This window comes from Gobio gobio, assembly GCF_949357685.1.
Source record: "Gobio gobio genome assembly, chromosome: 17".
Taxonomy (NCBI): domain Eukaryota; kingdom Metazoa; phylum Chordata; class Actinopteri; order Cypriniformes; family Gobionidae; genus Gobio; species Gobio gobio.
Window position 1 is genome coordinate 6256730 of NC_137110.1, and position 23545 is coordinate 6280274.

General features: G+C 35.5%; 1 protein-coding gene across 1 annotated transcript in view; it reads left to right on the forward strand.

Moving 5' to 3' along the window:
* ptprt (protein tyrosine phosphatase receptor type T) overlaps positions 1–23545 on the forward strand; it is a gene marked incomplete at its 5' end in the record, with an annotated part of 383008 nt that overhangs the window by 233088 nt on the left and 126375 nt on the right. The window contains 3 exons of the mRNA XM_079841650.1: positions 12809–13010; positions 15466–15568; positions 18820–19093. Of these exons, the coding sequence (XP_079697776.1) occupies positions 12809–13010; positions 15466–15568; positions 18820–19093 (579 nt within the window). The remainder of the gene's footprint in view (positions 1–12808; positions 13011–15465; positions 15569–18819; positions 19094–23545) is intronic.

Here is a 23545-nt window from a genome sequence, read left to right on the forward strand (position 1 = left end):
AAGATTGACAGAATTTACTAAATGTATCGAGCGGACACAATGCAGTCCCATTTGGCTGGATAATTGCTATAATAGCCCTCATTGATTTAATTAGAAGCGTCCAATAGAATTATCCGGGAGATCTGAGCAGCCGTATGCCTCCTCTCCTCGCTTTTAGTGATTCAGACAAATTAGACTTAGGACAAAGAGCTCAGAGGCAGGAAAGGGAAGGTGCGGAGATGAATACAGCGGAAGGGTCACGGAAAGACCCTGTGTGTGGAAAGCAAGTTTCTTGATTCACAGCTTTAGAAGAGTTTGGACTCATAAAGATAGAAATAGAGTTGCAACTAATAGCAATAAAAGGTTAAAAATGTATTGTTTTTTTATTTAGTTTTTGATAGTGTGAAAAGTTATTTGCAATATACTGTATATGATAACATGCAAATTTTAAACATTAAACATATTGTATATATATCGTCATATGCACTATATAGTATATCAACGTGTATTGCTTTAATTGCTATGTGATATGTAATTATAAATGTATAAATTAAAGCATATTCATAAAAACACATACACACTCTTTTGATGTGTTTTGATAGATAGACGGATAGACGGACAGACAGACGGATAGACAGACAGACAGACAGACAGACGGACAGGTAGACAGATAGACAGACAGACAGACAGATAGACAAACAGACGGACAGGTAGACGGATAGACAGACGGAGAGGTAGAAGGATGGACAGATGGAGAGGTAGACTGATAGACAAAGACAGACAGGCGGACGGGTAGACGGATAGACAGACAGACAGACAGACAGGTAGATGGATAGACAGACAGACAAACGGACAGGTGGACGGACAGACAGACAGACAGACAGACGGACAGGTAGACGGATAGACAGACAGATGGACAGGTAGACGGATAGACAGACAGACAGAGAGACAGACAGACAGACGGATGGACAGGTAGACGGATAGACAGATGGACGGACAGGTAGACGGATAGACAAACAGACAGACAGACAGACAGGTAGATGGATAGACAGACTGACGGACAGGTAGACGTATAGACAGACAGACAGAGACGAACGGACAGGTACACGGATAGACAGACAGACAGAGACGGATAGACAGGTAGACGGATAGACAGACAGAGACAGATGGACAGGTAGACGGATAGACAGGTAGACGGATAGACAGACAGAGACAGATGGACAGGTAGACGGATAGACGGACAGACAGACGGACAGGTAGACGGATAGACAGACAGTCAGACGGACAGGTAGATGATAGACAGACAGACGGACAGGTAGACGAATAGAAAGACAGACAGAAAGATGGATAGACAGACAGACAGACAGACGGACAGGTAGATGATAGACAGACAGACGGACAGGTAGACGAATAGAAAGACAGACAGAAAGATGGATAGACAGACAGACAGACAGACAGACGGACAGGTAGACGGATAGACAGACAGATGGACAGGTAGATGGATAGACAGACTGACAGACAGGTAGACGTATAGGCAGACAGATGGACAGGTAGATGGATAGACAGACTGACAGACAGGTAGACGGATAGACAGACAGATGGACAGGTAGATGGATAGACAGACTGACAGACAGGTAGACGTATAGGCAGACAGACAGACAGAGACGGACGGACAGACGGATAGACAGACAAGATAGACGGACAGGTAGACGGATAGACAGACTGACAGACGGATAGACAGACAGACAAGACAGACTGACAGAGACGGATGGACAGGTAGATGGATAGACAGACAGACAGACAGACAGAGACGGATGGACAGGTAGACGGATAGACAGACGGACAGAGACGGATGGACAGGTAGACGGATAGACAGACGGACAGAGACGGATGGACAGGTAGACGGATAGACAGACGGACAGAGACGGATGGACAGGTAGACGGATAGACAGACGGACAGAGACGGATGGACAGGTAGACGGATAGACAGACGGACAGGTAGACGGATAGACAGACAAACAGACAGACGGACAGGTAGACGAATAGACAGAAAGACGGACAGGTAGACAGACAGATGGAGAGGTAGATGGATAGACAGACAAACAGACAGATTATAAATTATGAATATAACTTTACATGTATTAAATTATTAAATATATGTTTAAAACATCCTTAAAGCATCCTTGCTAGTATCATATATAAAAAGCATGGTACATTAGTTTCAGTTAATGTGAGCATGAACCAGCGGGTTACAGCCACTAGGTCACACATATATTTACTGTATGCAATGAAGTTCTGGGTGGTTCATTGATCTATGCTTATAAGAACACCTCAGCTGCCTGCTAAGTATGACACACACACACACACACACACACACACACACACACACACACATGTTTGGTTTTCATCTTTTATGGGGACTTTCCATAGGCGTAATGGTTTTTATACCGTACATACCGTATATTCTATCCCCCTACACTGCCCCTGCCCCTAAACCTAACCCTCACAGGAGACATTCTGCAATTTTTCATTTTCAAAAAACATCACTTAGTCTGATTTATAAGATATTTTCCTCATGGGGACCTAAAAATGTCCCCACAAGGATGAGGATTTCGGATATTGCTATCTTTGTGGGGACATTTTGTCCCCATAACGTGATGATTACCAGTCCACACACACACACACACACACACACACACACACACACACACACACACACACACACACACACACACACACACACACACACACACACACACACACACACACACACACACACACACACACACACACACACACACACACACACACACTGCAGTGGGTTTCAGATCAGTTACCTGGGATGTGTCCTGCATCAAAATCCATACTTTTGATCAATCCCCCCCCCCCTCCTCCTCTCTCAAACCACCCACCCTAACCCCCCTCACCCTCTCTCTCTCTCTCTCTCTCTCTCTCTCTCTCTCTCTCTCTCTCTCTCTCTCTCTCTCTCACTTTCCACTTCCTTCATTTCTCTGCACAACAGCCTCCTGTTATCAAACCATCAAAGCCTTTCAGAAATTAATTGCTTTGCTGACAAAATAGGAGTGTGCATATGAAAGGCGCAGGGAAAGTAAGACAGAGAAGATCCTCAACAGCTCCTTATTAATCAACACTGAGATGTGTAAAAGGAAGGTGTCTTTTGTCCTCCTGCTTCTTTATTTTTCTTTATCTCCATGCAAATGAGGAAGAGTAAATAGCGGAACATTTTTACACACGCCGGGTGTTTAGTTCTTGATCTTTGTTTTGTTTAATTTGCGTGACATGTTGTGAGTTTGCGATGACGTGATGTCTCTCCCCCCTCGGCTGTGTCTCGTTTCTTCCTGTCTGGAGTTACATGGAAACAAACCACCCACTTTTGTTCACAGAGAGAACATGTCTGATGGTTTTTTCTTTGGACGAGTGATGGACAGGGATATTTGCACTCTCTGCGGGTGCTGTTATTTATGTTTAAGCACACCGAAACATTACGAAATCTATTATACCATGGTTTTTGAACCATTGTAGTAAAGTTTTACATCAGTTTTTTAAGTTATACTGCACTAACAAAAAAATACCATTGTATTACCATGGATTGTGAATATAATGAAAGGCAATACACAATGGCTTTTTGCACTACTTACAAAAAAATACCACAATACTATCATGGTATTTTAGACATCTAGCATGGTAGCACCATGATAAAGTACCATATAAAAACCATGCTAAATAAATTTTTTGTCACTTTGTATATTTCAAAGTACCATAATATTACCATCAATGTACAATGCACGTCTTTGTAAGGGTCATGATAGCATGGTAATTCATGATTGTAAGGTAATTGCATAGTATTATGTACAATGTTTGGGGTCAGTACGATTTTTTCAAGAACAAAGTTAATACAGTTATTCAGCCAGGATGTGACAGTGAAGACATTTATAATGTTACAAAAGATTTCTATTTAATATCATATTCATCAAAGAATACAGAAAAAATGTGGTTTCCACAAAAAAAAATTTCTCAACATTGATAGTAGTCATACATTTTTCTCGAGCAGCAAATCATCATATCAGTATGATTTCTGAAGGATCACGTGACACTGAAGACTGGAGTAATGCACTCTAAAAAATGCTGGGTTAAAAATAACCCAAGTTGGGTTGAAAATGGACTAACCCAGCAATTGGGTTGTTTTATGCAAACATTTAACCCAACCACTGGGTTAAAACAACCCAATTGCTGGGTTAGTCCATTTTCAACCCAACTTGGGTTATTTTTAACCCAGCATTTTTTAGAGTGTTATATTAAATCAAATAAATAGAAACACCGCACAAAATTGAATTTAAATGTCAAAATACATTTTATTTTTAGTATTTATGATTTTAAAGTCATGTTAACTTTTTTCTCATACACTCTAAAAAATAACCCAATTGCTGGGTTAGTCCATTTTCAACCCAACTTGGGTTATTTTTAACCCAGCATTTTTTAGAGTGTGATGCTGAAAATTCAGCTTTGATCACAGGAATAAAATAAAATGTTAAAATATATTAAAATTGAAAAAAAAAAAAGTTATTTTGAATTACAATAATAGTTCACAATATGACTGTATTTTTGATTAAATAATCGCAGCCTTGCTGAGTATGAGACTTCTTTCAAAAAAAAAAAAAAATTCACACTGATCGCAAACTTTTAAATGTTGGTGTAAATACTATATAGAAATTATAATTCAGTGCCATGGTATTATTATTTGACATCGATGTACCATGGTATCACCATAGTAGTTTTTTGTAAGTAAAAATCAGTTTTTCTCTCTCTAAATAAATCAAAGTAAGGATCTGTCGTTCTGTGCTGATGTGGAGGGGAAGGTTTTCACCTCTAACGAAGATAAACCGCCTGTTCTGCCCCATACGGGATGGAGGAAAACCAGTGCACATCTCACCCCCCTCCCGCCATGGTGTTGTTTTCATTTCCATCAATAAAGGGTTGAGTCGCAAGCACTCGAGTTAAGAGAAGCAGTAACCCCTAGCTCTCTAGAGCAGCTAAACTCGGTTAATGGGCTCATAGTCCTGCGCGTGTGGTCTGGAGACGGCTGGAGGGAGGTCTAAATCTGGGTTAATGTTGAGAGTGCGCTTTTTATTTACCATTTGTCGTGTATCATGAGACGGTGAGATTCAAGTACCCTTGATTTGTCAAAAATAGCAGACATTAGTGTATCATAGTCTGCAGGAAAGAAGTCGTGTTGACGAGGTTGATGCAATGAGCTGTGGTCACTGGGTTTGTCAGGTCTATGAGATCTCTGAACGATATTCAGAGTTTTAGTAACAGGCAAACACAATATTCATGAATATTTTGTGCATTTACTTTTAGGGGGACAGAAATTTGCATCACAGTCTGTAGACATTTTCCGCTAATTTCTCTACGATTGTTGTTCATTTGTTTGTTACAAGAACGATATGTGGCTGATACTGAAGCACACAACGAGGAAGTAAGCAACATAGTCTTTTAATTGATTAATAAACAGGAGAATACTGAGGAGAAACACAACCACGTTGCACAAAGACAAGGAACTAACTGAAACCGAGGGCTTATGCTGCCTTCATGCTATCGGAAATTTCATAATTCAGAAGTCGTGATTATGAGCTTGTTGCATTCAAGTGCTTGTAATCATGGAGAACAGCAGGTTTATATCTAGTGTCATATGCACTATAAACATTTATATCCAGATTTCTGCTGATTCTGTCATTTTGGTCCAATGCAGTCTATTTTCGCAGTGTATCAAACATACAATACGCTTCAAGTGATTACTCGTATATGTAAATATGCACTACATTAATGACAAGACAAGAGGATCTAGCTTTTTTGGGGGGGGAAACAAATAAATCATCATACCCGTCACATCAGTTTCTACCTGAGTTTATGGTACGTCTATCTCAGGAATTTGGTGGTAAACCAGTGGTAAACTCGACATCAGATGGCGTTCATCTGCAATTTTTACCTAGGAAACTCGTATTTACAATCATTCCGATAGCATGTGAAGGCAGCATTAAATACAGAGCAAAAAGAGGAAGAAACGAATTAGACCTGAACTGAGGCACCTAATTAATTAGTGACCATGGTGACAAACAGGTAGGGAACGGAAGATGAACTGAACTAATTAACATGCTAAAGAATTAGAACAGAAAGACTGATCAAACTCAAACTCAAAACGTGACAATCTGTTTGTTATCATTGTTTTCAGATTTATTCACCATGAAATAAATTGCAGAGATTCACTGGGGGACTTTTATTAACCATAGATTCAGAAAATCCCACTTCATTTATGTATGAATTTTGCATAGCGTGTGGAATCCATTAGTTGGATAAAAGATGGAAATCCTCTACATTTTAAACAGGAACTCTGTCCCCTCATGAATTCACTTCCATAATCATCAGTGGGCAGTTGGCAGTAATATGGACTTTAAGTCTGATTAAATGAGACTATATTACTACTGTTATATTACTGTATTTTCCTTTCTATTTTCTGTGTCATGTCTGCAGAATTCAGTGGAATATAACCAGGGCATTCACTTTTTTGCTAGTGGTTTTCCAAAGTTACTAGCCACTCAGCATTTTTACTGCCCACAGTTTTGACATTGATACCATGGGGAAAAACTGTTATATATATATATATATATATCATTTTTTTTTTTATATTATCTCATAATTTGTCAGCAGGAATATTAGGCTGCTGTCACTTTAAGACCTGACGCACAGATCCATTACACTGTTACATGCGTTTTCTTTCTCAGCTGTTTACATTCACATAATTTCAACTTCATTTATGGGTCACACTCAGGACCTTCGGGTCAAAAATGACCCGGAAGGCAGGATTAGGATAGAAAAAATATTTGTGAACAAAAATATATTTCACTGATTTTACTCAAATCTTTTTTTTCTTCTTTTTTGGTGTTTTGAGATCATTTTATTATTTATAATTAATATTTATGCAATACTTATGACCCATTTTTTCCCATTGAATATAATAAAAAATGTATATACAGTATATATAATTATTTTATTTTTTATTTCATTTTAGAGTCAAGCCTAGGCCTCATGAAAGCAATTTTTTAAATGAGATCGGTGCCATCCGGTGGACACATTGAGCATTTTTATCACGCAATAGCACATTTTTACCACTATAGTGGATCTTGCGTTTTATATGCGTTTTAAAATCGTAGCTTCATCGGAATGGTCCGAAATTAGGTGGCTTCATTGGTACTTGGTATATGAACACCCAAAAAAATTGGGGACAGGATTTGAAAAGTCTAAGTGGTCGTAAAAAAAAAGAGTCACACTCAGGACCTTCGGGTCAAAAATGACCCCCATAGGAAATTAATGGGAAATTAGTTTTTTTGTGCATACAATCTACAAATCAGCCAGGATGCAGAAAAAAAGGACTCAACAGTGAAGGGGTGAATCTCTAAAACATCAAGAGTGCAAAACAGACAAAAAAAAACTCTCCTACACACGCACTTATACACACAAAAACACACGCACACACAAATTAACACGTGCCATTCAAAAAGCTAATTGTTTTTTTGTGTGTGTGTGAGTTTTTTTTGTCTGTTTTGCACTCTTGATGTTTTAGAGATTCACCCCTTCACTGTTGAGTCCTTTTTTTCTGCATCCTGGCTGATTTGTAGATTGTATGCACAAAAAAACTCTGTATTTTCATATTTTTGCCAATTTCCCATTAATTTCCTATGGGGGTCATTTTTCCTGAGTGTGACTATTTTTTTACAACCACTTAGACTTTTCAAATCCTATCCCCTGTTCATATACCAACTAAGTACCAATAAAGTCACCAAGTTTCGGACCATTCCGATGAAGCCCCATAGGGTTAAACCAGAACTGACTGCGTTTACGTGAATACTCGCCAAGACCGACATTTTGACATTATTTTGTGTGTATTTTACTGTTTAAGTGCAATAATCACTGAAAAAATTATTCAATTTAGCACTGAGAGGCGGGTTTAAGCACAAAATCTGCGGGAATGAGTAAAATGATGTACAATACGGTGAAATTCAAGCCCTGTAACACCAACAATATTTTATCCGGAGCAAATGAAACAAGTGAGTGAGTGGAGGCGGGTTTGTGTGTAACTCACTGTCGGAGAGATGAGAGAGCAAGAAAGAAATGAGTATATTTCAGATATTTCCGTATCGATATGTATTAAAGAACATCAATATTTTTGACAACACTACATTGCACTACGTTTATTATTTCAGATGCCTTTTTAAAAGACTATAATTAAAAAATGTATATTATAGATAAAATTCAACCCGTCAAAGTGGCCTGTAGGAGTGGTTGCGTTATACGCCACTGCTGAAGTACAGCCGTATTTTTGGGTTTGCCGGGTGTCAATGTCAACCCTGAATATAACACATTATTCTCTACACCAAATGTTGTGTAACCTAATTTCTTTTTGGCATCCCATACCCTCAAAACTCATCCTCAAACTTACAAACTACTAAATATTCTGTTCTCAGCATGTCTGTTTACAAACTGTAAATCTCAGGAGATGGCTGGCTTCAACGAGGCGCCTGCCGAAGAATTACTAACCAATCCAGCATGGGTTTTTAATTTTGCATTTCACATATCTGCTTGTATAACTCTTGATAACAGTTGCCTTGGATTTGAACAATTTACAATCGTTTCTACAGGGTTGAATGTCAATACAGGAGGAATTTTAGATGTTGAATTGCTTTGAGCTACATTGATGTACTTCTCTGTGTCAGATGTATATGTAAATGCGTTTGCAAGTTTGTTTGTTTTTGTCAGGGTGCCCTTTTTTGTTACTGTGTTATTTTTTTTACATGAGAAAAGGAATACTGTATGACAGTGCCACAAGAGACTTTATCCCGGTACCAAAGTGTAGTGAGCTGATTTTCTGCCTACTTTCCTTATAAATGTCTTTTTAGGAACAATTTATATAGGCAGAAACTTCGTCTTGAGATGATAGCATGTTGCATCTAATAAGCATAAACTACATAATAATGGGTATAATACTCAACTTTTATTGCATTTTGCATCACAATGCATTTGGCCAAAACAAAGTAGTAGAGGCAGCGCACTTAAGTTGCCTTTGGAACCTTTTTGTTGCTAGTGCACACATGATGCCTTAAAAGGCAGCTCACCATATTTTGGAACAGCATCTCTCTTTTTTCCCCCTTATTGCTAAAGCAAAGAAGCCATAAATCCAATATCTCCCACAAACAGGGCTGTTTTCTTCGCATTCCCATCTCCGCTGCCAAACTGAACTGGGAAATGAACCCTTTTCAAATCAGCTGTGGTCAATTAAACTCAAGCGGCTCTTTTAACAGAGAGCCACAGTGCGTTCAGTAGTGCATTAGGCCACTTTTAGCAGCCTGTCGCGTGGCATCAAATGCCCCCTGGCCAACACTTCCTGTCTCCCCTGACAACAGAGTCTGAAAAGAGAGAGAGAGGACAGATGAGAACAAGAGATAGACACCCCCCCCCCCCCATCCTCGCCTCTTCATTTCATACTTTCAGTCTTCTGCAGGATTGGTCATGCCTTGTGTTTTTCCCCATCAGGACATTTAAGTGGTGACAGAGTTATTGGATATCTATTGATCTCCATGCTGGCCTTTGAGCTTCTATTTTCTTTTTTTGTGTTTGTTTTGTTATGTTTTTTTTTTCCTCTTAATTATCCATTTAGTGACTGGAATATGGAAAAATTGCTCAATTTTGTGCAGAACACATTGTCAAAAGTGAAATGCCTGGTACTTGTACATTTTAATGACAAGTAATAATTTGAGTGCCCAAGTCTTCTCTTGTTAAGATGAAAAATACTCATATTTACAGAGTCAAACAACATATCTATCTATCTGTCTGTCCGTCCGTCCGTCCGTCCGTCCGTCCGTCTGTCTGTCTGTCTGTCAATATCGTCTGTCTGTCTGTCGATATCGTCTGTATGTCTGTCTGTGTCCGTCTGTCTGTTGATATCGTCTGTATGTCTGTCTGTTGGTCTCATCTGTCTGTCGTCTGACTATCTGTCAATGTCGTCTGTCTGTCTGTCCGTCTGTCTGTTGATATCGTCTGTGTGTCTGTGTGTCTGTCCGTCTGTCTGTTGATATCGTCTGTCTGTGTCCGTCTGTCTGTTGATATCGTCTGTCTGTCTGTCTGTCTGTCTGTTGATATCGTCTGTATGTCTGTCTGTTGGTCTCATCTGTCTGTCGTCTGACTATCTGTCAATGTCGTCTGTCTGTCTGTCTGTCCGTCTGTCTGTTGATATCGTCTGTCCGTCTATCTGTTGATATCATCTGTCTGTCGTCTGACTATCTGTCGATGTCCCCTGTCTGTCGGTATCGTCTGACTGTTTTTATCGTCTGTCCGTCTGTCTGTTGATATCGTCTGTCCGTCTATCTGTTGATATCATCTGTCTGTCGTCTGACTATCTGTCGATGTCCCCTGTCTGTCGGTATCGTCTGACTGTTTTTATCGTCTGTCCGTCTTTCTGTTGATATCGTCTGTCTGTTGATATCGTCTGTCTGTCCGTCTGTCTGTTGATATCGTCTGTCTGTCTGTTGATATCGTCTGTCTGTCCGTCTGTCTGTTGATATCGTCTGTCTGTTGATATTGTCCGTCTGTCTGTTGATATCGTTTGTCTGTCATCTGACTATCTGTCGATGTCCTCTGTCTGTCGATATCGTCTGTCTGTTGATATCGTCTGTCCGTCTGTCTGTCGTATCGTCTGACTATATGTCGATGTCGTCTGTCTGTCTGTCCATTTGTCTGTAGATATCGTCTGTCTGTCTGTTGATATTGTCTGTCTGTCGTCTGACTATCTGTCAATGTCGTCTGTCTGTCTGTCCGTTTGTCTGTTGATATCGTCTGTCTGTCGTCTGACTGTTGATTATCGTCTGTCATCTGACTATCTGTCTGTCTACTTTTTAAGATACTTTGTACTCTGTTGATACTTTGTAATTGTATATATGAACTTGTATCATAACATCTTGAACGCAGCTTACAGCTGAATTATATCCAGCTGCCTCTATATTACATGAACAATACCCTTCAGCCAACTCATGCTTTCTTTTTCATTGGGCTGTAAAGAACAATATGACCCGCTGTTGGCCGAGTATATTAACACCGAACAAGGGCACAAATTTACAGAGGAGCTACGCTCAAGGCAATAGATGATATTTTAAAAGCTCCGTTAATAAAAGGCCTGCCATCAATCTCTAATGCTCTTTCATTTACAGGAAATCCTGTGAATTGAAAACAAAATTTCTAATCAAACTGGTACGTTTGAACTGGACTTAAGAGCAAAACTAAGTCTTTTGAATTGAGCCTTTTGTTTATAACGGTGAGAGAGAGAAATACCTGTTTGTCCAAACAGGCATGAAGAGGGTTTAAACATTTCAGTCCACATGTACAGTAAATTGTCAGCTGTAAAAGCAAAATCCAGGCTGTAATTCTCTATTAAGACTGATTTATAATCCATAACATGTAAACTTGTGTTTGGCAGTATATTACATCAGGCCGCTCCGCTACACCTCAGTGGCACTGTGTGATTTACTGACCGAACATGAAACATGATAGCATATTAAATCAAAACTATGCCACTGGAAAGCATAAAAATGTTCCAGTATAAACAACCATTGACATGAAATAAAACAAGCAGCATGAAAGTTTAAACTGATACTAGTTTGCAAAGGAAAACCTGTATTTGGATATTGTTACTGCACGTCTTTTATATTTTATATATACACGCTGTATCTAGTGGTAGTGTAAAATGTATAGCAGGGGTGTCAGGCTCCACAAATTGACAAAAAAAGCAGCATAGGGGTCATCATTTTAATTTTAGAATCACTAGAATGGCAACATGTCTTATTTTGATGTCTGAAAAGTTTCGTCATTGCATCTTTCTCTCATGTTTGTGTCTGTGTGTGGATTTTCTGGAGTGATATTTGGTTTGAATGTGCAGATTTGCTTCCCCTGACTGTTTTGTTGCCTGTGGTCAGTGGACAGTCACGGATGTGTGTGTGTGTGTGTGTGTGTGTGTTTAGAGGGCATTCTGAATCACTCCACTATGCATGAAAAGCTTTTAGGCAGCGGGCCTGCCAGGCACCCAGCTGTCAATTTATTTGATTTGAATTGTGGAATGGAGTTATGAAGTGTGAAACGTCAGGGCTAAAATGTTTTGATTGCCCATACACACTGTGGCCATCAATTTCCATCAGCCTCCCCTGAGATATGACGTATGTGCGTCTTAGCATGAAAATGGTCATCTGTAACCTAGTTTATTAATTGTTTCGGGGCGTGTTAATTCTTAGCTGGATATTGTTTTCCAAAATGTACATGTTTGAAGCAGATCCTCGTAAAAGTGTTTTAATAAGCAGCTTGTGAACGTGCTTGTTATCCATTGTAATCATCATATTGTATTTGGGTTGCGTTTCTGGTCAATTATTTGGAGAGAACATGAATTCAGAAAAGGCAAAGTAACTGAAAGAGATCCAGTAAAACAAAAGCGTTCAGTGCTAAAATGCTCTTTGTGTTTCGAAAGGTTGATGTTATTAAAAATAATGCTTAAAGGAAAAAATCACCCAAAAATGAAATGATTTTCTCTGTTAATTGCTCGGCCTCCAAACCCGTATGACTTTGTCTCTTCAGTGATACAAATGTACAAAAGTAACAAGCTATGTCATAGTTGTCATTTCTTAGTTTAATACATTTGAATGCATGCTTTTGTCTCCATTGCATCTACGCGACTCTTATCATTGTAATAATCGAATGTACTCGTCTCTTTCATTAGATCACCTATAAGGCTCTTGGCTCCCTGGACCCCAGTGCAGATTTGACAACACAACGTGGCCGGGTGTTCAAACTCCAAAATGAGACCCATCATCTCTTCGTTGGGTTGTATCCTGGCACCACATACTACTTTACTCTGAAAGCCAGCACGAACAAAGGCTTCGGCCCACCCGTAACCACCCGTATAGCCACCAAGATCGCAGGTGAGGGTTTCAGGCAAGGGTTTGGTGCAGATTGTTGGGTATTTTATCATTATAATTATACACAATTCCAATCTGTGACAGACATTTGTTCTTCATGGATTTGGAGTATTCACGTCGGACAGACTGATGATAATGTATTCAATTATTTCAGGGAACATGAACTGACGGGGTTAAATAAGCTTCATTTGATTGCTTACCTAATTATCACTTGCATTTCTGAAATTTGCATAATTAGTTTTGTCATTTTGACTTTTTCTTGTATCTTAAAGAAGCTTTGCTGGAGCGAAAATCTCATTAGCGTGTTGTGTTATTGGCATAAATATCGTCGGAATACAGTTAATGTAAAGTGAATGGAATAATGAGAACATGAATCGTAAACAACATCCTCCACAAGTTCAGCCCAATTTCTGTGGCCCGCGGCTGTCAGTTCGTTCCGCTTCATAATGACGTGGCATTTGTGCAGCACGCCAGACACCATTTATTAAAAGCGTATTGTTCACTGAATCTAAACACTGTAATGAGAGAGTGACATTTTCAGTATGATTACATAGTAATGACCTCTGAGTCAGGCTTCCAAACGCTATGCTTTCTCACGGGAGTAAATACTGGGAAATAAATGTTTTTACAAAAGCATGAATATTAATTATACATAATATTAAATCATTGTGTGTTTGAATGACAGCTGAGTTCAGGCTTCAAAACAAGCTAAACTTTATAACATGATGTGGATTGCCACAGACAACAATTTTGACTCTTCTCTCAGTTATAAAAACAGTCAAGAAGTTGAGCAGTACTTACAATCTAACATTCATACAGCAGTGGCCAAAAGGGATGTCTGGTTATATATATATATATGTATTTTTTTATTATTATTAATTTATTTTTTATATGAAGGAAGAACAAAACACTGAACTTGGTTAAAATATTTGTCTAACTTTTTTTTTTTAAGCTACAGGTTTTATTTTATTATGCAATTAAATGCATGGAAAAACAAAAAGCTCACAGGAAAAAGCATACATTGACTACAACATAATCAGATATTAATATGTCATTAATTCTCTCTTATTCCTGCATGTGTTCATCATTTATTTGTATGACAGCCTGGCCAATTTTTTTTATATTACATTATATTAATTATATTATATTATATTATATTATATTATATTATATTATATTATATTATATTATATTATATTATATTATATTATATTATATTATATTATATTAATTATGTTATGTTATGTTATGTTATGTTATGTTATGTTATATTATATTATATTATATTATATTATATTATATTAATTATATTATTATATTATATTATATTATATTATATTATATTATATTATATTATATTATATTATATTATATTATATTATATTATATTATATTATATTATATTATATTATATTAATTATATTATATTAATTATATTATATTAATTATATTTTATAATTTATAGATTTAGATATTAAAATTTCGTTAATTTTCTCTTATTCTTGCATGTGTTCTTAATTTATTTGTATGTCAGCCTGGCCAAAAATTATTATATTATATTATATTATGTTATGTATGTTATGTTATGTTATGTTATGTTATGTTATGTTATGTTATGTTATGTTATGTTATGTTATGTTATGTTATGTTATGTTATGTTATGTTATGTTATGTTATGTTATGTTATGTTATGTTATGTTATGTTATATTTATTATATTATATTAATTATTATATTTTTTTATATTAAATAATATAACATTATATTATATTATATTAATTATATTATATTATATTATATTATATTATATTATATTATATTATATTATATTATATTATATTATATTATATTATATTATATTATATTATATTAATTATATTAATTATATTATATTATATTATATTATATTATATTATATTATATTATATTATATTATATTATATTATATTAATTATATTATATTATATTATATGAATTAAATAATATTAAATTAATTATATTATGTTATATTATTATTTTATAATTATTTTTATAATTTCGTTAGTTCTCTCTTATTCTTGCATGTGTTCATCATTTATTTGTATGTCAGCCTGGCCAAAAAGGACTTCGCACAATTTGTCACGTTTAATTGCATCACAAATAAAACAATTGACTACAAGTACTATGCAATATGCTTACAAAATCGTTCAACAACTTTTATTATTATTACAGAACAATTTATATTAATATATAATGTTTGAATAAAGGGTGAATATTGGTCATTTTATACTTGCAAATATAGTTAATTCATGCTTGTGTTACATAAACTGAAAAGAGAAGCTTTTTAGACATCCGTTCCTCCATTTGTCATTTGTCCTTGTCGCTTGAGATGAGGTCTTCAGAACTATACAGTACATGCTTTCTTTATATCCTTTATTTCTTTATAGTCTGTGTCCTTTAGCATAATTCTGTGTCTGCAGCTCCATCCATGCCTGAATATGAGACGGACGCTCCTCTCAATGAGACGGACACGACGATCACCGTCCTCTTAAAACCCGCCCAATCCCGAGGGGCTCCTGTCAGGTGAGTCCGCTCTCATCATGCCTCTGGCCAGACCAAAGCATTTTGCTTATTTATTTTACCTTTATTGATGTTGTATGCAGTTAACATGTTTGTCTAAGAAAGTACTTGTCAATTGTGGTCTTTTGGCACTTTTATTCAAATGTGAATATAGAGGACAGGGTGCGATGAGTGAATTTAAAATCGTACTTTGCTGTTAATAAATGAATGAGGTTAGGAGCCTAAACGTTTGTCCCCTTGCAGGACCAAACATCCACTGTGGATACTCGTTGACATGCCGATTGTGTAAATCCTTTAAGAATTCTTTTCAAATCTACAGACCGATGCGAAACACGTTAAACGACAAGAATACTCGAAATTACCCATGATCCCCCTCTCCAATCATCCAAGAGGGGTCCAGCTCATCGTCTGAATGAAGAAGTGCATTACTGTTGATTCACTCGGGGTCCTGAGGATTTTTAAATGCAGTCATTCAAATAAGCATCATTTGTATGCTAAGCCTTCGAGGGGATCTTGGTCCATTTGGCTGTGTTTTGGCACGCAAACAGTCTTTCTCTGTGTGGAAATTCAGTCTGTGAATGTGCAACAGATTTTGGCAAATTCTCGAAATTGCAAGTCGCCACTGACTTGGAAGAACAGCACAGTTGATGTGCAATGGGAGCCCATCAGTAATTAGCTCAATCATTTGATTGCATGCTCTATTCTGAGTTGCTTTTGCATGCAGTATTACATTTATATATTATATTATATTATATTATATTATATTATATTATATTATATTATATTATATTATATTATATTATATTATATTATATTATATTATATTATATTATATTATATTATATTATATTATATTATATTATATTATATTATATTAAATTATATTAATTATATTTATTATATTATATATTATATTATATTATATTATATTATATTATATATTACATTATATATTATATTATATTAATTATATTAATTATATCATATGATATTAATTATATTATATTAATTGTTTATATTATATTGTTTATATTATATTATATTAATTATATTTAACAATTATAAAAAAAATAATATAATTAATATAAATAATTCCACTGTAATAACAATAATGTAATACATTTAATATAATAGAACATATAATATATAATATATTATATTTATTCATTTTTGCATGTTTATATTTAATATATATTAAAGGGTTAAACCAAAACCTATTATATTATATTAATTATATATTATATTATATTATATTATATTATATTATATTATATTATATTATATTATATTATATTATATTATATTATATTATATTATATTATATTATATTATATTATATTATATTAATTATATATTATATTAATTATATATTATATTAATTATATATTATATTAATTATATATTATATTAATTATATTATTTATATTTATTTTTTTATAATTGTTATTCATTGTTGCATGTTTATATTTAATATATATTAAAGGGTAAAACCAAAACCTACAAAACTGATGCAGGTTTTATATTATATTATATTATATTATATTATATTATATTATATTATATTATATTATATTATATTATATTAAATTAAATTAAATTAAATTAAATTAAATTAAATTAAATTAAATTAAATTAAATTAAATTAAATTAAATTATATTATATTATATTATATTATATTATATTATATTATATTATATTATATTATATTATATTATATTATATTATATTATATTATATTATATTATATTATATTATATTATATTATATTATATTATATTATATTAATTATATTATATTATATTAATTATATTATATTAATTATATTATATTAATTATATTATATTAATTATATTATATTAATTATATTATATTAATTATATTATATTAATTATATTATATTAATTATATTATATTAATTATATTATATTAATTATATTATATTAATTATATTATATTAATTATATTATATTAATTATATTATATTAATTATATTATATTAATTATATTATATTAATTATATTATATTAATTATATTATATTAATTATATTATATTAATTATATTATATTAATTATATTAATTAATTATATTATATTAATTATATTAATTAATTATATTTTAAGGGTAAAACCAAAACCTACAAAACTGATGCAGGTTTTGTAATATGCAAGTGGGAAAATAATTGTGCCACTGTTAGTGATGTTTTTTTTCCATTGTTAGTGTGCTCTACGTATAAAGCATATGACCCTGGCAATCCATAAGCGTCTTTATAAAAAATACGCAACTGAAAATTGTTTATAATTACAGAAGCTTTCGACCAGGGTTACAGCGGACACACAACACACGACATCCAGTGTGCACTTAAAGCCATTAGTTTGAAATGGAGATCCTGAATATTTGAAAGAGAAAAGCGGGCAGGCCTCTTTGGTCATGGGAAATTATCCCCTATGAAAGATGCCAGATTAGAGGCTAGGATAATTTGCCACGTCTTTTCGCCGAAACATACATTTCCCTAATTGCACATAATTGGGAAGTATGTTCTTGGCGTAAGACCACATAATTGCAAACAAGTACTATTAGCACAGGGAGCTCAAAAAATGTCCTTATCTATTCACCGTGTACTGAAACACACACATCCTCTCTCCAATCCTTCCCCATGATGAGCACTTTCAAAAAGCCCCATGCACACCTCCCTCCAGCTAATTACCGTAGTAGAGATTTCCCTCTGCTGGCACTCTACCGCATCGCCTGCCTCTCATGAGGAGAAGCTGTGTATTTCTGGGTCTCATGCAGGTTTAAAGAGGTTTTTTTCTCCAAAAAGAAAGTTTAATAGAGATGTTTAGCAGCCAGTTGTTAGCGTTAGAGAATTCTTGATGGTTGACAGCGCCTTCTGTGATTCTTAGAAAGCTACAGGAAGAGATGTTCTTGATGGTTTTAATGGCTTGTTAAATTGCCTCGGGCACAACTGCCTCTCTCTTTCTTTGGATGTGCCATCACTATAGATGAAGATATTTCCTGCAGTATGCTTAAACATGTGCTTGAAATCAAAATGAACCCTTTTTACTTTTCCTAATACATGCTGCTGATCTCATTGTGCACAATTCATCAGTGCATGTTATTCTCAAGACAAAGGGTAGTTTTTATCATTCCCAAAGGATTAAATGAAGTCATGTCCTACTGTTTACCTACATTAATGGCATATTATGTCCTCGTGTTGATATTTAGTACATTAATGCAACTTATTTTTTCTCTAGTGCTTATCAAGTGGTGGTTCAAGAGGAACGGAAGAAGAAAGTCCGCAGAGCCACCGATGTGTTGGAGTGTTTCTCCATTCCTGTTAGTTTCAGAAACGCCTCCATCTTGGATTCACCTCACTATTTCGCTGCTGAACTTCCCCCTGTTAGCCTTGCTGTAGTACAGCCCTTTACTATAGGAGACAACAAGACTTATAATGGCTACTGGAACGCACCGCTGTCACCAGCCAAAAGCTACAGCATTTACTTTCAGGCCCTGAGCAAAGCCAATGGGGTGAGTATTTCATTTACCAATTCATTGTTCTTGATAAATGTTGACGCTTGAGAATTGATTAGTGAATCTCACGAATCATGGCTGGGTCATATTTCACCCCAGAATAAAACTGAATGAAATAATGAATTAAAGGGGAGATATTGTGCCCCTTTTTTACAAAATGCAAAATAAGTCTCTGATGTCCCAGAGTGTGTGTGTGTGTGTGAAGTTTTAGCTCAAAATACCCCACAGATCATGTTTTATTGCCTGTTCAAATTGCCACTTTTGGGGGGTGAACAAAAACACACCGTTTTTGTGTATGTCCCTTTAAATGCAAATGAGCTGGTTCTCCCCACCTGTTCTTTCAAGAAGAGAGAGGAGATTCAATTGACCTATCGGTAAGCCCCTCCCCTCGAACGCAGATGAGCCAATAGCAGTTGAGTATCAGTTGCGCTGGGACCAGAACTCAGACATCTATAGGTTTCAGTGCCAGAGAGAAACATTGGAAAATCCGAAGCTCTCATCGGTTTGATGGTGTTTATGCTACAAAAATGCTAAAATGTCGTGCCTGAGGTACTATAACACTGAATCCAGGGATCCTGAGAGGATTTTCTGTTTGTTATACTCTCATTAAGTTACAATTAAAGTCCCTGCTAACATACAAACCGTAATAACTAACTGTTCTCAAGTCATGTAACACTGTAGGTCAAAAACACGAAGGTCTACATTTCAGTGTCTCTCCATATTAAAGTGGTTATATGTAAATTAATTTAATTTTAAATATGTTTAAGGTCTACATTATCTGTCTAACTAAGGAGGACTCCTATTTTGATGGGTATTATAGTCTACGGCAAGTGAAAGGAAGAGCTCGCACGCAGTTTATCGGAGTTGTTTTGCAGATACAAAGTTTACCAGTTATTAACTGCACCCACGAAAAGGCATACGGTCTGTGTATGTTTGTTTACTGTTAGTTTTATGAGTGTTTTTGTGTAATTTGCTGTGTATGTTAATGGTAAAGCAACGGAGCGAGATAGTTTGTGAATGAGACGTTAATGCGCACTTCTTATGCTTTGTTTGTTCAGCTCTTATGATGGTTTTTTTGGAGTGAAAAAGGACATAATAAACTTGATAAACCATCAGTAGAGTTTGACCATCATTCGGACGGGGTATACGCTACATTCTGTGTCCAAAAACATCTCGGGATAAGATTTTCACACTGGCAGCTGTCATTGTAAGATATAGCAACTCTGTTTGTTTGTCCGAGTTAGCAACAGTAACTAAGGGGGGCGGGGCTTACCGATAGGTCAATTGGTGGGGTAGGGTTGGTTAAACTAATAAACTGGTAAACTTTATATCCAGAAAACAACTCAGGTAAAGCATTATAAAGTGTGCGCTCTCCCTTTCATTACTGCTGTGACCAGTATTGCTTGGGAGACTGTAAGCTAGGGCTGTGCAATTAATCGAATTTCGATTTCGATTTCGATTTTGCCTCCCAACGATCACCAAAATAGTACAATCGAGAAAAAACGATTATTTTGCCTTGCGTTCTGAATGAAACGCGCACGCGCACATCCGCCCCTCCCGAACCCACAAATCTCTCTCAGGTCGTGAGATGTGCATATCATCCGCTGGAATTTAAAAACTCGGCGCGAGTAAAGATGGCAGAAGGAGGGCAGTTACAGCAGCGTTTGGTGAGCAAAAAAGGCAAAACCAACTCCGTTGTCTGGGAACAGTTTGGCTTCGAGGAATCAGACGACGAGCAGAAACATGCTAAGATTTGCTACATGGTAGTGGCTGCAACGCAAGGGAACACCACGAATTTGTTTAACCACTTGAAAATTAAACAGAGTGACCTATGACAATCTAATAAAGAAACAAAAACTGACGAGAGCAGGGGAGCCGTGTAAACGTCCTTTTTTTCCTTCATATTTTTCAAATAATTCTCTCTTTGTAAACTTTGTTCAATGCATGCGAGATTGCGAGTGCTGCCATATTTTCGAATATGACCAGTCGTTTTCACCGTCATCACCCGGGTTTAGTGCTTTAGGGTTTAGCTTTAGAATGAGAAGCCGCGCGCGCTGTGAGGAAATGTGTCTCTGCGCTCATCCGAGAGCGCGCACACGTCTCTCAGCGCGCAAATATTGAGTTCTCTTTCAAGTCTTGCTCTTAAACGGATAAACTCACACAAAACGTATGTCAACATGTCCATCTTGATGAGTATCTTAGCAGACATAGTCTGTATATGCCTTAAGTGAACTTTATACAGTCGATAAAGAAGACGCGAGGTCTTAAAGGGGCAGTAGCCTTTACTGCTGTCTGTTTAATGTCAAACAACAAAAGACAAGGACATCACTCACCGCTCTTGATTGAATAGCTTTTGTAAGTTTAATAGGATTAATCTTTAATTTATGCACTCAAATATGCAATGTTTGTTATTTGTTATTTTACATTTGATACATTTCTGTACCTGAAAACTAATGTTAGACGTACATGAAAAGCATAGCCAAACCATATTGTTGATCTTATTTATTTGTGGTTATCATTTTTACGTGAATACTTTTATACTTTGATTCGAATATATGTTATATTATTTATTTTAATAGTTCAAAAAGTACAACAAATGTTACAATTTCAATTGAATTGTTGAAAGGTGTATTTTTAATAAATACAACACATTCCCAAAGTCATGTGAAATAATCGTGTTACATAATCGTGTTACATAATCGTGATTTCAATATTGACCAAAATAATCGTGATTATGATTTTTTCCATAATCGAGCAGCCCTACTGTAAGCTGGATCATGAATAGTTGGTACTGATCCGTCCTTGAGCTTTAACTTTAATTGTCCCATGTTCAGGCAGTGCACCTGCATTGCTTACAAGCTGTCTATAGATGATTGAGCGTGGAGAAAATGGCGGACAGTGTACAACTGACTGAGGGAGGCAGCTATGCTAATATGGAACTGTCTGTCAGCGCCATGGATGGAAATGTGCAGATTAAGGGGGTATGGGGTATCAGCGGAACAAAATTGGCCATTTCTAAATTTGTGGGTGTTTTCAAAACTGATGGGTGTTTATAAATCATGCAATGAAAATGATCCCCTTCACCCGACCCCACCCCTAAACTTTACCCGCACACTATGACATGGGCAAATCAGGTAACACAGTGGAAAACGCCCCTCTGTTTATGGCCTCGCCTACTGATCTGGTAACTCCTATTACTATCCTGCAGAGACCTATACTTTGATTAAGGGGCGGTAATATTATAATAGATCCCCTTCCTACATCAGAAGAGCGGCTAATTTTTTCACACTTACCAAAACAAAGTTACTAAAGCTGTACGATAAAAAGCTAGTAGAACATGAAATATGCTATAGATCATCCAAAATTACAAGGCTATCATAGAAACAGGAGATATTTTAATAATATATATATATTTCACATATTAGCTTTTAGCAGGCATAATGGCTCCGCTTGGACCTCCTGCATTGCTCTGCGTTCTGAAGTATGTGGTTCCCGATTTGATTGGATTTGATTCAATTCAATCTCTCAGTCTCAGGCGGCTGGAGAAAAGCACTCAAAAACAACCTCAGACCGTGACCCAGATAATTTGATTGGAGATTCATGCATAAAATATGGATTTAGGTTGGTAGTTCAGATTTGTTTTCAACTTACCTTGTTCCAAGTGCGTTTGAGAATGTGTGCCAGTTGAATTTTTTTTTCTTCTATTCCACGGCGTAAAGTAACAAATAAATTCACAATGCAATTCAGTGGTGAGATTACCTGTCATATTGATAGCTATTCAAACCGGCTTTATGCAGCAGTTGTCATTTAGTAGATTATTTTATTGATTTGATGCATTTGGTGCATAAATGATATTTAAGCATAAAAAATACAACACAAGATCACTGCTTTAGTGTCTCCAAAATGTATTGGGACAATAAAGCGACACTTAATAATGTCTGAATGTGATTACATTGGATAACAAAACATCACACCAAGTGCACGTTTCAAGCCTTGTATTAAACTGAAAAATCTGGCTGTAAATATCCAAAGATTTTGGAGTATGTTTTCAAAGAAAATGCTATTTCAGTCTTTCTATTATAAAATGTTTATGTTTAATGCAATGTTACTTGCCGTTTCTTTGTAATTAATTTTGAAATGTACAAGCTATTTCTGAGTTTCTCTATCAAAATATTTTCAGTGTATCCTAATATATCTAAACATTCAGAGATGTTTAAGTGTCACTTAAAGGGATAAATCACCAAAAATGTTTTATTCTGCCATCATTTACTCATCCTCATGTCGTTCCAAACCCATAAGACTTTTGTTTCATTTGATGAAATCTGAGAGATTTCCGTCTCTCCATTGACAGCAACGCAACTACTACTTTGATGCTTCAAAAAGTTCATAAAAAGATCGAAAAATGAATCCATATGAATTGAGCGGTTAAGTCCATGTGTAGATGCATAG